This window comes from Primulina huaijiensis, chromosome 3 (genome assembly GCF_012295235.1).
Source record: "Primulina huaijiensis isolate GDHJ02 chromosome 3, ASM1229523v2, whole genome shotgun sequence".
Taxonomy (NCBI): domain Eukaryota; kingdom Viridiplantae; phylum Streptophyta; class Magnoliopsida; order Lamiales; family Gesneriaceae; genus Primulina; species Primulina huaijiensis.
This window is the reverse complement of record NC_133308.1, coordinates 500,187-513,675: the sequence shown is the minus strand read 5'-3', so window position 1 is coordinate 513,675 and position 13,489 is coordinate 500,187. Positions and strand designations below refer to the sequence as shown.

The 13,489-nt window shown below is 32.5% G+C and overlaps 1 protein-coding gene across 1 annotated transcript; it reads left to right on the top strand.

The window, feature by feature from the left end:
• The first annotated feature begins 8,311 nt into the window (after positions 1-8,311).
• Positions 8,312-10,376, top strand: LOC140972765 (cytochrome P450 76T24-like). The gene is made up of 2 exons (XM_073435174.1): positions 8,312-9,244; positions 9,664-10,376. Exons 1-2 carry the CDS (start codon positions 8,348-8,350, stop codon positions 10,276-10,278), a joined length of 1,512 nt encoding a protein of 503 aa, XP_073291275.1. The 5' UTR covers positions 8,312-8,347; the 3' UTR covers positions 10,279-10,376.
• Positions 10,377-13,489: the final 3,113 nt, after the last annotated feature.

Genomic DNA, 13,489 nt, shown 5'->3' with positions numbered 1-13,489 from the left:
CCCTTGCAATTGCCGACTGACTATCGCAATGTATCATGATTGCTGGCACTGGAATTGTCCAACACGGAATGTCCTCTAGAAAGTTACGAAGCCATTCAGCTTCTTCTGCAGCTTTATCTAGCGCTATGAACTCCGATTCCATAGTAGATCTAGTAATGCAAGTTTGTTTCGATGACCTCCAAGAGATTGCTCCTCCACCAATGCTAAATACATAGCCGCTGGTGGATTTGGAGTCCTCGGTGTCAGAAATCCAATTTGCATCACAGTATCCTTCAAGTACTGCAGGATACCTTGTGTAATTTAGTCCATATTCTAAAGTGTGCTTTAAATATCTAAGCACCCTTGTCAATGCCTTCCAGTGCGCATCACTAGGATTACTTGTAAATCGACTTAACTTGTTAACCGCACAAGCGATGTCAGGTCTAGTACAGTTAGTGATGTACATAAGGCTTCCAATAATTCTGGAGTATTCCAGTTGGGAAACTGGTTCTCCACGATTCTTCGCCAAATGGACATTTACGTCTAAAGGCGTTTTTACTGGGGTAGAGTCATAAGCGTTAAACTTCTTCAACACTGTTTCTACATAATGAGACTGAGATAGGATTATTGCTTCTGGAGTTCTAAAGATTTTAATCCCTAGAATTACATCAGCAATACTCATATCTTTCATATCAAAATGTTTTGTCAACATTTTCTTTGTACTCTTAATCAACTATTGGCTATTCCCTATTATTAGCATGTCATCCACATATAAACATACTATTACATAAGATTCTCGAGTGCCTTTAATGTAAACACATTTGTCACACTCATTAATCTTAAATCCATTTGACAATACTACCTTGTCAAATTTTTCGTACCACTGCTTGGGCGCTTTTTTAAGTCCGTATAGTGACTTAATTAAACGACATACCTTTCTTTCTTGTCCTTTAACAATGAAGCCTTCAGGTTGCTCCATATATATTTCTTCAAGTTCACCATTTAAGAATGCCGTTTTGACATCCATTTGATGTATCTAAAGGTTATGCAAAGCTGCAATGGCAATGAGCACACGAATGGATGTTATTCTTGAAACTGGTGAATACGTGTCGAAGAAATCATGACCTTCTCTTTGTCTATAGCGTTTGGCCACAAGCCTGACTTTGTATTTTTCAATACTTCTATCAACTCTCATTTTCTTTTTCAATATCCATTTGCATCCCAATGGCTTAGTAACTGGTGGAAGATCCACTAGTTCCAAAGTATGGTTTTGCAATATGGAATCCATTTCAGAGTTGATGGCTTCTTTCCATTAGGGAGCTTCAAGGCTAGCCAGACCATCTTGTATGTCCTTTGGTTCATTCTCCAACATAAAAGTATGGAAGTCTGGACCAAAAGACTTTGAGATTCTAGCCCTTTTGCTTCTTCTTTGCTCTTGCTCCTTTGAAGAACTTTCCAATGGTGTAGCATTTTCATTTAGAGTTGATTCATGTGTAGGTACTTGACCTGCANTGACCTTTCCACAATTCGTAAGGTGACTTGTCATTTTTCTTGTGGGGTATCTTGTTCAGGATGTAATTAGCCGATAGTATTGCTTCCCCCCACAAGTTTTGGGGTAGTCCTGAACTTATTAACATAGCATTCATCATATCTTTTAGAGTTCGATTCTTTCTTTCGGCAATGCCATTCGATTGTGGTGAATAAGGAGCAGTAGTTTCATGAATTATACCCACAGATGTGCAGAATTCATCAAACGGTGCTCCGTATTCGCCCCCTCTATCGCTTCGAACCCTCTTTATTTGTTTGCCTAGTTGATTCTCAACTTCGGTCTTATAACCTTTGAATGCTTCAAGAGCTTCATCTTTAGACCTCAAAAGATATACGTAACAGTACCTCGTATGATCGTCAATGAATGTCACGTAGTATCTTTTCCCTCCTCTAGTTTGTACAAACTTTAAATCACCAAGATCGGTGTGTATTAGTTCTAAAGGAGTTGTACATCTTTCAATCGAGTGGTAAGGCGCTTTGGTCATTTTTTCTTCAACACATATTTCGCATTTGTGTGTTGGATCGACGTTGTGTTTAGGTAATAATTCCAGTTTCATTAAACGTTGCAAGGTATTAAAATTTACGTGTCCTAAACGAACATGCCATAAATGAGAACACTCAAACAAGTAAATAGAACTTTTGTCTTTATTACTTTCAACAACATTTTGGCGTATAACCATTACATTCAACTTGAAAAGGTTCTCATCGAGATATCCTTTTCCAATAAAATGACCATTCTTGGTCAATACAACTTTGTTAGACTCAAATACTAGTCTAAACCCATGTTTGACCAACAGAAACCCCGACACGAGGTTCTTTCTTATGTCCGGTACATGAAGTGCATCAACAAAAGTTACTTCCAAACCCAATGTCATCTTCAGTACCACATTTCCAGTGCCCACCACCTCAGATGTAGCGGAGTTCCCCATATATAGTTTTCTCCCGGTAGATGGAGTGTATGTGAAGAACAACCCCTTGTTGGAGCATATGTGTCGAGTTGCTCCGGTATCAATCCACCACTCGTTGGAGTTTTCCACCAAATTGGCTTCCAAAATAACTGCAGACAAATTGAGTTGAGAAAAATCAAATGGTACCGACCTTTCTTGAACTACGTTGGCTTGAGGATTTCCCTTCTTTGGCTTCCTACAATCCTTAGCCATGTGATTCGGTTTTCCGCAGTTATAACAAGTGCCTTTGAATTTCTTCTTATTTGGTGGTTGTTGGCCTTGTTGTGGTTGCTTCTCAAACTTCCTCTTCTTCCCTTTGCAACTTGATTCAACAATGTTCACCCTTGCTGCCATCTTACTTGCCTTGGCCTCGGTGCTCTTGTTGTCCTCTTCTATCTTCAATCTCACAATGAGATCCTCCAATCTCATCTCCTTCCTTTTATGCTTCAAATAATTCTTGAAATCTTTCCACAATGGATGGAGTTTTTCGATCATGGCAGCAACTTGGAAGGACTCGCTTAGACTCATTCCTTCCGCATGGATCTCGTGCAAGAGAAGTTGTAGTTCTTGTACTTGACTCATCACAGATTTTGAGTCCACCATCTTGAAGTCCAAAAATCTCCCAACAATGAACTTCTTCAAACCCGCATCCTCCGCCCTGTATTTCTTATCAAGCATATCTCAAAGTTCCTTGGCGGTCTTGACTTGACAATACACATTGTACAATGCATTGTCAAGTCCATTGAGGATGTAGTTCTTGCATAGAAAATCACTTTGGTTCCATGCATCTACAGCGGCCCTCATGTTGGTGTCTGTCTCGTTTTCAGCAACGTTGGGAGGATCCTCCTTCAAGAACCTTGACAAACTCAAGGTTGTGAGATAGAAGAGCATATTTTGTTGCCATCTTTTGAAATCTGCACCAGAAAACTTTTCTGGTTTCTCTCCTTGTGCAATGGTTGGATGTGGTGTTGTAGATGATGATGCCATTGAAAATCTTCTTGCAAATGATAAAAAATCCAAAATTCTTCTTAAGATTGTTGTTTGGGGTATTCAAATATGAGAGGAAAGCAAGAAGAAAACAATGAAAATGGTTTTGTAGAGGCAAGTGTTGAACACTTTCTCCTTAAGAAGAATTAGCCCTCACAATGTGCTAGAGTTTGTGGCAATCTTCTCCCAAGATACAACAACAACACTTGAATAATGAGCACTCAAATATTCAAGTTCTATCACAAAGAAATGAAGGAACTCTCTCTTGTTGAAGAAGGAAGAAGAAGAAGATGCAAAATGATGTAATGTTCAAAAAGTGTTTTTGATTTTCAATAAATCAAATATTTAATATTTTTCAAATGAAGAGACATGATCTTTCATTCATAGGGATGTCCCTTGGCCATTGTAATTGATCACAATCATCAAACAATGCCAAGGAAATGAAAAAATGTCAGAAAATTCGAAGGGACACGAAAAACAGACGAAGGGGCGCGCCTGTGTGCGCGCGCTGCCGAGAGCGCTCGGCAGGCGCGCGCACATGCGCGCCTCTCCGCGCGCATGTGCGCGCCTGCCACTGGCAGCGGCGCGCACCTGCGCGCAGACCAGCTCGCAGGTGCGCGCCTGCTACTGTTCACGCGAATTATTTTTTTTTCCGTTTTTCGTTCCTTACATGTTCCGACTACTCGTTTGAAGTTCTTTCAACATTTGATGAACTCGTTTCGAGTTTAATTCAGAACCACCGAACTTATTATTCGTTCGTTAAGCTTCGTTTTTTTTTTTTTCGAATTTTTCCAATCAAACACATTGATTAATTTGCTTAATTTTCATTTATTAAGCATCAAAATTTCAAAATTTTCCAACAATTTATAATTTGTAGAGTCTCATATGCAACGATATCACATATCTAAATCCTTGAGACAATTCAAACCGACTCATAAATATAGTGAAAATAAATATTTTTTCCTCAAATAAACATTATTTAACAAATATTTCTTCATAACTAACAAAAAAATATTTTTTACATAAAATTTAACTTTTTTGTATGAAAAATAATAATTTTTAATAGAGCGACCAATGCCCCAGTTGGTCCTATACATGTGACCCGCTATCAGGAACAGAATTGCAATAGCTAAATGATGGTGTGCGATATCGGTCAACCATAGACCCCAGTTACTGGATCTAATCCTCCACGAAAAGTAAGAAATTCCGCATATTTTGACCAATTCAAGGTGAAAAATGGGGTTGCTCCCTCGGCAAAACTAGGATAAAGTTGAGCCAAAAGATAGCGCGATCTTCTACTAGTTTTTGTGTTTTTAAAATACTAATATATAGGAAACAAATCCATCCCACAGATTGTCTCGTGGAAGTATGTTGGCCGACTTAGATGAATTTTTTGTTATTATATTATTTAGGCGAACTTTAATGGAAGAGAAATGGTACACTTTTGAGATGACGTATGTGCAGACCTTGTTTTGGAGACAAAGTCAGCTTACTTTTTCGTTGTCCTCCCAATTTTAGCTGGCTTCGCGTTCTTAGCAACATGGCGGTGACCATATACAAATTGATTTCGTCTACGTTATGTCCACATAACTTATATTTTTAAATTTTTATTATAATTATAATTATAATTATAACTATAATTATAATTATAATTTGGTGTTCGCCTTCAAGATCCAAGAAATTGATATATAATACTAATAATAAATAGGAATGAAACTATTTGAAAAAATTGGTCTAACATATGACCAAACTGTTCGTACTTTTTCGGACTTTACAAAATCAAATAGAAGCAACTTACATTTTTAAAATCAATATGTTTTTTTATATTTTTTAATGTATAGACTTATATTTTTTTTTAATAGAGTGATAATATAAGTACATCAAATGTATGTACGTCGAGTATTAGTGTATCAATTCTTGCACTCGATTTCCAAAATGTTACAATTCACTTTTCTGGAAATCTTTGTGTAGCGAAAAAAAAAATCAAAAGAAATATATATATATATATATATATTATTTCTTTTATTACATTTTTTGATTTGTATTTCAAGTTCAACAATCAAGAATAAAATTCAACATGTTACAAAATTATTCCAAATCTCATTATTAATTTACATGTATTTTTTTTTTCCAGATCACGGTAAATTCATGTAAGTTCCGTAAGAGAAAAATGTTAATTCATATTTCAAATCAAGTATGCAAATATGATTTATACAAATAGCAAAAAAAAATGAAACCGTGCATTATAAAATATAAATTTAGGTCAATTTATTTCATCTTCAATTTTAGGAACATAACACATATTGTAAATAAATTAAAACTAATATTATGGAATTTAAATTCTCTCCAAATAAAAAGAAAATTATTTTATTCAAATTAAAAAACGAAATAGAAATTTTTTTAGTCAAAATCTCGCGATATATTGAATAAAATGCTCGTGATATAATTATTTAAATATCAATATAATTTTATATTTTTTAGAATTATTATCAGATAACGTGGTTTCTGGGTTTTTCATGATTAATTTTACCGAAATAAATTTTAGATGCAAATCAAATAAGGATATACGAGTTTTTATCTCATGTTTCTGGGTTTTTCATGATTAATTTTACCGAAATAAATTTTAGATGCAAATCAAATAAGGATATACGAGTTTTTATCTCATGTTTTAGTCGAGTATACCAGAATGACACTAATTTTTAAGCAAAAGTTTTTAGACAAAATTACCGAATTAATAATCATTTTTCCTTAAAAGACCATTTTGCTACATATCCATACCGAAAGATTCATACGCGTACAATATAATAGCCATTGTATTACACAATTAAATTATTTTTAAGTTTATTACTATTAAATAAATATATATATTTTTATATTTATTTCGATACATAAAATTTTATGAGATGACAATGATTGTATTATGTATAGGTATTTATTCATGATTAAAAATTTATTTCAAAAATAAAAATATTAATACTTAGATGTTTAAATTTATGACTGTAAGTATTTTAAACTTTGAATTGAAAATTTTCTGTTGTAATTTAAATTTATTAAATTTTTATGCATTTCTTGAGATGTATTATAATAAATAATTTTTTTTAAAAAAAATCAAATTTTATGATTATTTAAATATAATATAAAAATTTTATTTTTTTGTTAAAAGACAATTTATTGGACAAATAATATATATTATTAAATATTTTGATTTTCTCAATCATTGTAATAGTTAACATAAAAAAGATACTGTAATAAAATAAAAAAAATTAGTGTAAAAAAAATGGTTTGGAATAAAATTTTGACCAAATAGACTTCTAGGTAGAAAATATAAAGAGTGTTTATACATTATAGAATTTGTATATTTTTTATATTTTTATTTTAAAAAATAAAATAATATTCAACATTGTGCGGCTCTAAGTTCTGACCGTTGAATCATGAATATTTAAAATAACTAATTTTTGGTGTCATAGTCTGTTTTAATAATCATATATATATTAATAAAGTGTTAAAATTTCAATGCAAGCCACATATAGTTCAGTGGACATAGTATTTGTTTCTAAGCCATCAAGTTGTAGGTTTAATTTTTATTAGGGTCTTTTTTTATTCTTTTATTTTTTCTATTTCTTTTTTTAACTTACAAATTAAAATTGCAGTATAATCCCTTAGTATTTATTATAATTAGATTATAATTCTTATTTAAATATAAATCAAATGAATTATAAAAAAAATATTGTATAACACGGGCGTTGGTGCACTAGTCGTTAGAAAGAACGAGGTCACTATATTAATATTTTCATTTTTTCTCATTTATTTTAAAATTAAAACTAATTATTTACGAATCTTACTATTCATGCATTCATCTTTATTATTATTTACATAAATGAATACGTTTTCAATTTTATTCACATGATATAAATTATTATTCATTAAAATAAATAAAAATATTAATTTTAAATATATTTATTACACAAGATCATATTTATTATTTTATATATATATATATAATAGATTTGTTTAAAAAATATTTAAAAAAAGGCAGACAATCGCAATTAATAGGTAGGGATCCCCATGTGGCCGGCCACTCCCACAAGGTTTGAGTTTGGCAGGCGCCAATAAGTGTGTTATTTTTAAAAAAAATAACAAAATAACAAAAATTGAACGAAGTCATGGGTTGGAGCCTGAGATGACTATTCTGGAAAGTTTCTACATTGATTGCAACTGGAAATATGAGACCTGAAAGGAAATTTCTGTGTCGTTTTTAAATTTTCTTATCAATTAGATATTAGTTATAATTAAATTTTATTTTGGATTGAATATATATTTTTAAATTCAAATGAACTCACAACCGACACAATTCGGTGTGTGCTCAATAAATTCTTAAAATAATTTAATAAGTCGCAAATTGTAACGTCTCAAATTTAACAACTATCTAATACCAACACGAGTCTTTTCAGCATACTTATATCCTCAATTACACACGTCACGATAAATTTTTCAGAAGTTACATATTTCATAATTATCTCAAGTCAAATACTCTTAACTTTGAGTTTTTAAATAATCAATTCCAAAAAAAAATTATTAATAATAGATATTAAATATCTTTAAACCTTATTTTAACTATACAATCATATACCTATACAATATTGGAATTTCTTTTATTCTTGGATTGAGTATCACACAAACCACAGTAACAATGGGGTCAAGTAACAATGGGGTCAGAAAAATATAATATAATATAATATATAATAAATATTTGATACATAAAATTAATATTTAAAGTTGAATACTTGCCTAACGTTAGCGATAAGCCGATTGATGTGTTGCATTCACTGATTGCATTCATATTTGTATTTATAAATAAGGTTTCCAGAGTTCTCCAAGGCAGAAACATGGATATAATATTCTCAATTATCCTCCTCCTTTCTTTCGCAGTCTGGGCATGGTTTCTTCGAATTCTAAAATCAAAATCCAGGAAACCATGCAAACTCCCTCCAGGACCAAGCCCATATCCAATAATAGGAAACATTCTTGAACTCGGAGAAAAACCTCACCAATCTCTCGCAAGACTCTCCCAAGTCTACGGCCCCTTGATTCATCTGAAACTCGGAAGATTAACTACCGTAGTTGTATCCTCTCCTGGAATCGCCAAAATCTTTCTGCAAAAGCACGATCAAGTTTTCTCCAGCCGGAATACCCCCGGCGCAGTACACGCGCTGGATCACCACAAGTTGTCGATGGTGTGGCTTCCGGCCGAGAATCAGTGGCGGAAGTTGCGCAAAATATGTAAAGAGCAGATGTTTTCGGTGCCGAGTCTTGATTCGAGCCAGAGTTTGAGGAGGGATAGGTTGCAGAAACTGTGCGAGTATGTGCACGGTTGCTCCATCAACGGCAAGGCTGTTGATATCGGGAGAGCTGCATTTACGACGTCGCTTAATCTGATGTCGGCGACCCTTTTCTCCGAGGAATTCGCTGCTTTTGATTCGGATTCGGTTGAAGAACTCAAAGAATTGGTGTGGGGAATAATGGAGATTATTGGGAAGCCTAATCTTACGGATTATTTTCCCTTGTTTAGAGCGTTGGACCCGCAAGGGATTTCGAGGAAGAGCACGGTTTACTTCAAGAGATGTTTCGATATATTTGAGGAAATAATTGGAAAACGGCTGGAAATGAGGGGAAGAATATCGGTGGACGGTACTAGGAAAAGTGACATGTTAGAATCTCTACTGGACATTAATCAGAGAAATGAGTCTGAACTGAGCATTCTTGATATTAAGCATCTACTTCTGGTGAGTAAATTAGTACTGATTCTCGTGTTGGAAATTGGGAAACAATTTTGAATTACGATGTGATCAATAGAGTTACTATGATGATCCATTTTGAATGAAAATTCCACTTTATTTATTTGGTTTTCTTTTTCTTTATTTCTTATGGCCATGGGGAGAAAAAGTTACAAATTCATGAAGTGACCGGTTCGGTTATTTTACTTAGCATGCGCTAATATATTCTTTGCTGAGTTACTTCCGCATCAAGTTGATCTTCAAATGTCATCGATCATTTTGATTTATAAAGTTCCATTTTCTATTTACATGCGAGGCCAATTTGGTTGTTCGAATACGATTAAAGTATAAATAGGCTGACTCGCTTTTTTCAGGTAGATGGTATGTTAAATTTGTCTATTGTTTCTAACTTTCGGGCGTGGTGCTAGGATTTGTTTGTAGCCGGTACAGATACAACATCAGGCACAGTGGAATGGGCTATGTCAGAGTTACTCAGACATCCAGATATAATGCTAAAAGTTAAAAATGAGTTGAGGGAAGTAATCGGAAAGAATGAACAAGTTACAGAATCAGACATTTCAAGACTTCCATATTTGAGAGCTGTCGTGAAGGAAACTTTTAGGCTTCATCCCGCTGGCCCTTTGTCGGTACCTCACAAGTCTGTAGAGGATACAGAAATCAATGGCTATACCATCCCAAGAAACACACAAATCATCATTAATGTATGGGCAATCGGGAGAGATTCTAGTACATGGTCGGATCCTGAGTTATTTACCCCTGAAAGGTTTCTAGAAAGTGAAACGGACTTCAAGGGCCAGCATTTTGAGCTCGTTCCATTTGGTGCTGGTCGAAGAATTTGCCCCGGCTTGCCGCTAGCGAATCGTATGGTGCACCTAATGGTTGCTACGTTGGTACATAACTTTGATTGGGAACTCGATGGAGGACTAAAACCCGAAGAACTGGACATGAATGAAAGTTTTGGACTCACTCTGCAAAAGACCATCTCTCTCAATGCTGTCCCAGTTGTATCGCAGCCATTTTAGTAGTTCTTATTATCAAGCAGCTTTTTTGCGATGTTGTACGAGTAATCATTTTCATTGCTAAATAATAATGTTTTGTTTAAATGGTTTGATCTCAAAAATATGGACTCGTCTCAAATCTCATCGCATTTTCACTTCGAAAATATCCCAACACACCGTTTTCTCAACCGAGTTGTGGGGATTTTTCGTCCCGACCAATGTCGAGCTAGAGAAGAATCGGACATATATATATTATTTTTGTATGGACATTGTTCAACAATATTTCCACAATCTCAAATACAAATATCCAAAAGATAGCGTCAATTCAGTTAATCATATCACAGATTAAATCATTTTCATCAATATTTGTTTATGACATTCTAAAACAACATTCAATTTAACGTAACCTTCACAATATTGTATAACGACTTGTGGGCACTAGTTTTCTATGATCCACGTAGAACACAAATCCCAACATTTAGGATATTCTCAATATCATCACGAGCATCAATTGATTCACAAGTTTGTAGAAGTTTTGTAACATGTGAAACCAGATCTCATGTCATCCACTTGATGAGATTCTCGACCCGGATTATTAATATATTATATTGGTTATTTTGAGAAATAATTTTATATTTTCGTATCCTAAATCCTCATTTATTACATATTTAATATCAATTGAAACATTGAGAGTTCCATATTTCTGGGTATTGACACTTCACAATTTTAAACTCTTATTTCATCTTTATGAGAGGCAAGCTCTTGTTAAATTTCTTGATTTGTAAATAAAATTGAACTCGTAGACTTATTTGTAACGTACCAGGAAATTTTTGAATTTATGTTCCTAACTAATTCTTGACTTGGATTAATCAAGACAATTGCTTGAATTTGCTTGATATGTTAAATTTTGTTTAAGCTGATTCGTGATTTATGAATCACGAGTCACCTAAATTCTAAAAAAATTTAAATTTTTACATTGAAAATTTGGTGTGTACGTCTTATACAGATTCAATTTGTACTTAGAAAGCTTGATGGATTAAATTTTTTTTATCGAGATATATATCATCTCCTTATCTTACGGCCTACGGGATCCCAACACTCGTTTAACGGGATCGAGAGAAAAAAATATTTATAATTTTTATCATGACGGGGATTGCTAAGACTACATGTTTATATGATATCTACAATGTTTAGAAATCTCACATTTGAGATTTTATATCTCGCTCGATTGTTAAAGTTTATGTATTTGAATGGTCTCGACATTTTTTATACATTATCTCACATTAAAATAAGTGTAATGGCTAAAAAAAGTATATAACAATAGAGAAATAATAATAGTCCATCTATCAAAAGTAACCATATTATCATATATATGATTAAATATATGAGTTTATAGATGACAATTTGCCATCTTTCCCCCTTGCAATTGTCACGATCTATTTATTTATTTTTGGTCCAGTATGATCTATTTTAAAATTCCAATTATTCCAACCAAACGAATATAAAATAACTTCAGTTAATTTGATTAGTAACATCAAGGAAAATTGTTTGTTCATTATATATATTTTTTTCTTCGATTTTAGTCATTTATCTCATCAAATTTTAGTTTAATTTATCTACTATATTTACTTTTCTATAATTTTATTATTTTCCCTAATATGACACTAATGTAGAACCATTGCAAAGCTGATGGGATATTGTCGTGTGTAGTGTTACATAAACATATCCGATTAAAAATATTAAAATTGCCAAAAAGAATGAATTAAAACTTAAATTTGACAACATAGATTATCAAATCACAAAATAACGAAATTACAGGATTAACAATACAATTTTCTCTTAAATTTATAATAGATATATAACCGATATATAAAATTTCAAATAATCTCTGATCTTGCTAAGCCCATCTATATGACATCTCTGATCATCTCAATCGTCGTGGTACAATTATATATAATATATGGATATGCTAGCAATAAAAATGGTGGCTACAACCTACAATAGCACGTAAAAGATAAAGTAAATAAAAAAAACATTTTCTAATTATATTTGATCTAATCTTGATTTAAAAAAAATATTATATATTTTATAAGTTACGATCCATAACAAAAAAAAAATTATACATAAAAAACAAGGGTTTTATTCCATGGCTTGTATCTACTTTTATCACGCTAAAATTGATGTGATTAATCACACAGACAAATAGTTTCATAAAAAGTTCTACTGTTAATTTTTTTTAACAAAATATGATACATTTTAAAATAAATAAATATGTATCCGATATATTATTAAAAATCAATCACTTGACAAAAACTAAACGATTCGACCGCTAAAAAAAATGTTATTTTCCCCCAAACATTATAACCGAATATACATTTTATTTAACAATGTAATTTTTTGAAAACAAATTTAGGAAAAATACATCCAAATTTGAAATTTTAGACTCCCATATTTACTTCTCGTGATTTTTATATTATATATTATCAATTTCCAATCTTAGTTTTCCATATTTCAATTTAGCTCGGCTCGATAAATTGTCAAGCTTGAGTTCGATAAATTTAATGAACGGCATCGAACGAACTTTTTACCAAGTCTAGTTCTGCCGTGGCTTTTAAATTTTGGGTAACCTTGCACTTCAGTAAATATGAAAGGTTTTACTCAGTAAAAAGAACTTTAAAATACAATAAAAAAACTTTATTAGAGATAAAAAAAAGTAAATATGTTTGGGTGTCTCGATTAATGGAGTAGGTGATCGGTTGATTACTATTAATGAATTTGATTTCACATACTAATATTTTCTTGGACGAATATGTCGATCGGACATAGCTGTTGTGTAGGTATTTAAAATTGATAGAAGAAACAAGAAGAAAACAGTGAATATAGCTTGTAGAGGTAAGTGTTGAACACTTTTTTCTTAAGAAGAATTTGTCCCTTATAATGTACTAAAGGTTTGTGTCAATCTTCTCCCAAGATACAACTGCAACTCTTGGATAATGAGCACTCAAATATCCAAGTTCTATAATAAGGAAATGAATGGAACTCTCTCTTGTTGAAAAAAGAGGAAGAACAATATGCAAAATGAAAAATAATGTATGTGTATGTGTTTTGGATTTTCAATAAATCAATCATTTAATGTTTTTCATGTGAAAAGACATGATCTTTCATTCATAGTGGTGTCACTTGACCATTGTAACTGACCACAATCATCAAACAATACCAAGGAAATGAAAAAATT

What these genes read in the sequence shown, in the direction of transcription:
- LOC140972765 (XM_073435174.1), top strand. Translation starts at nt 8,348, where the DNA reads ATGGATATAATATTCTCAATTATCCTCCTCCTTTCTTTCGCAGTCTGG. An exon ending in ATATTAAGCATCTACTTCTG is followed by an intron (nt 9,245 to 9,663) that starts GTGAGTAAATTA and finishes GCGTGGTGCTAG; the next exon opens with GATTTGTTTGTAGCCGGTAC.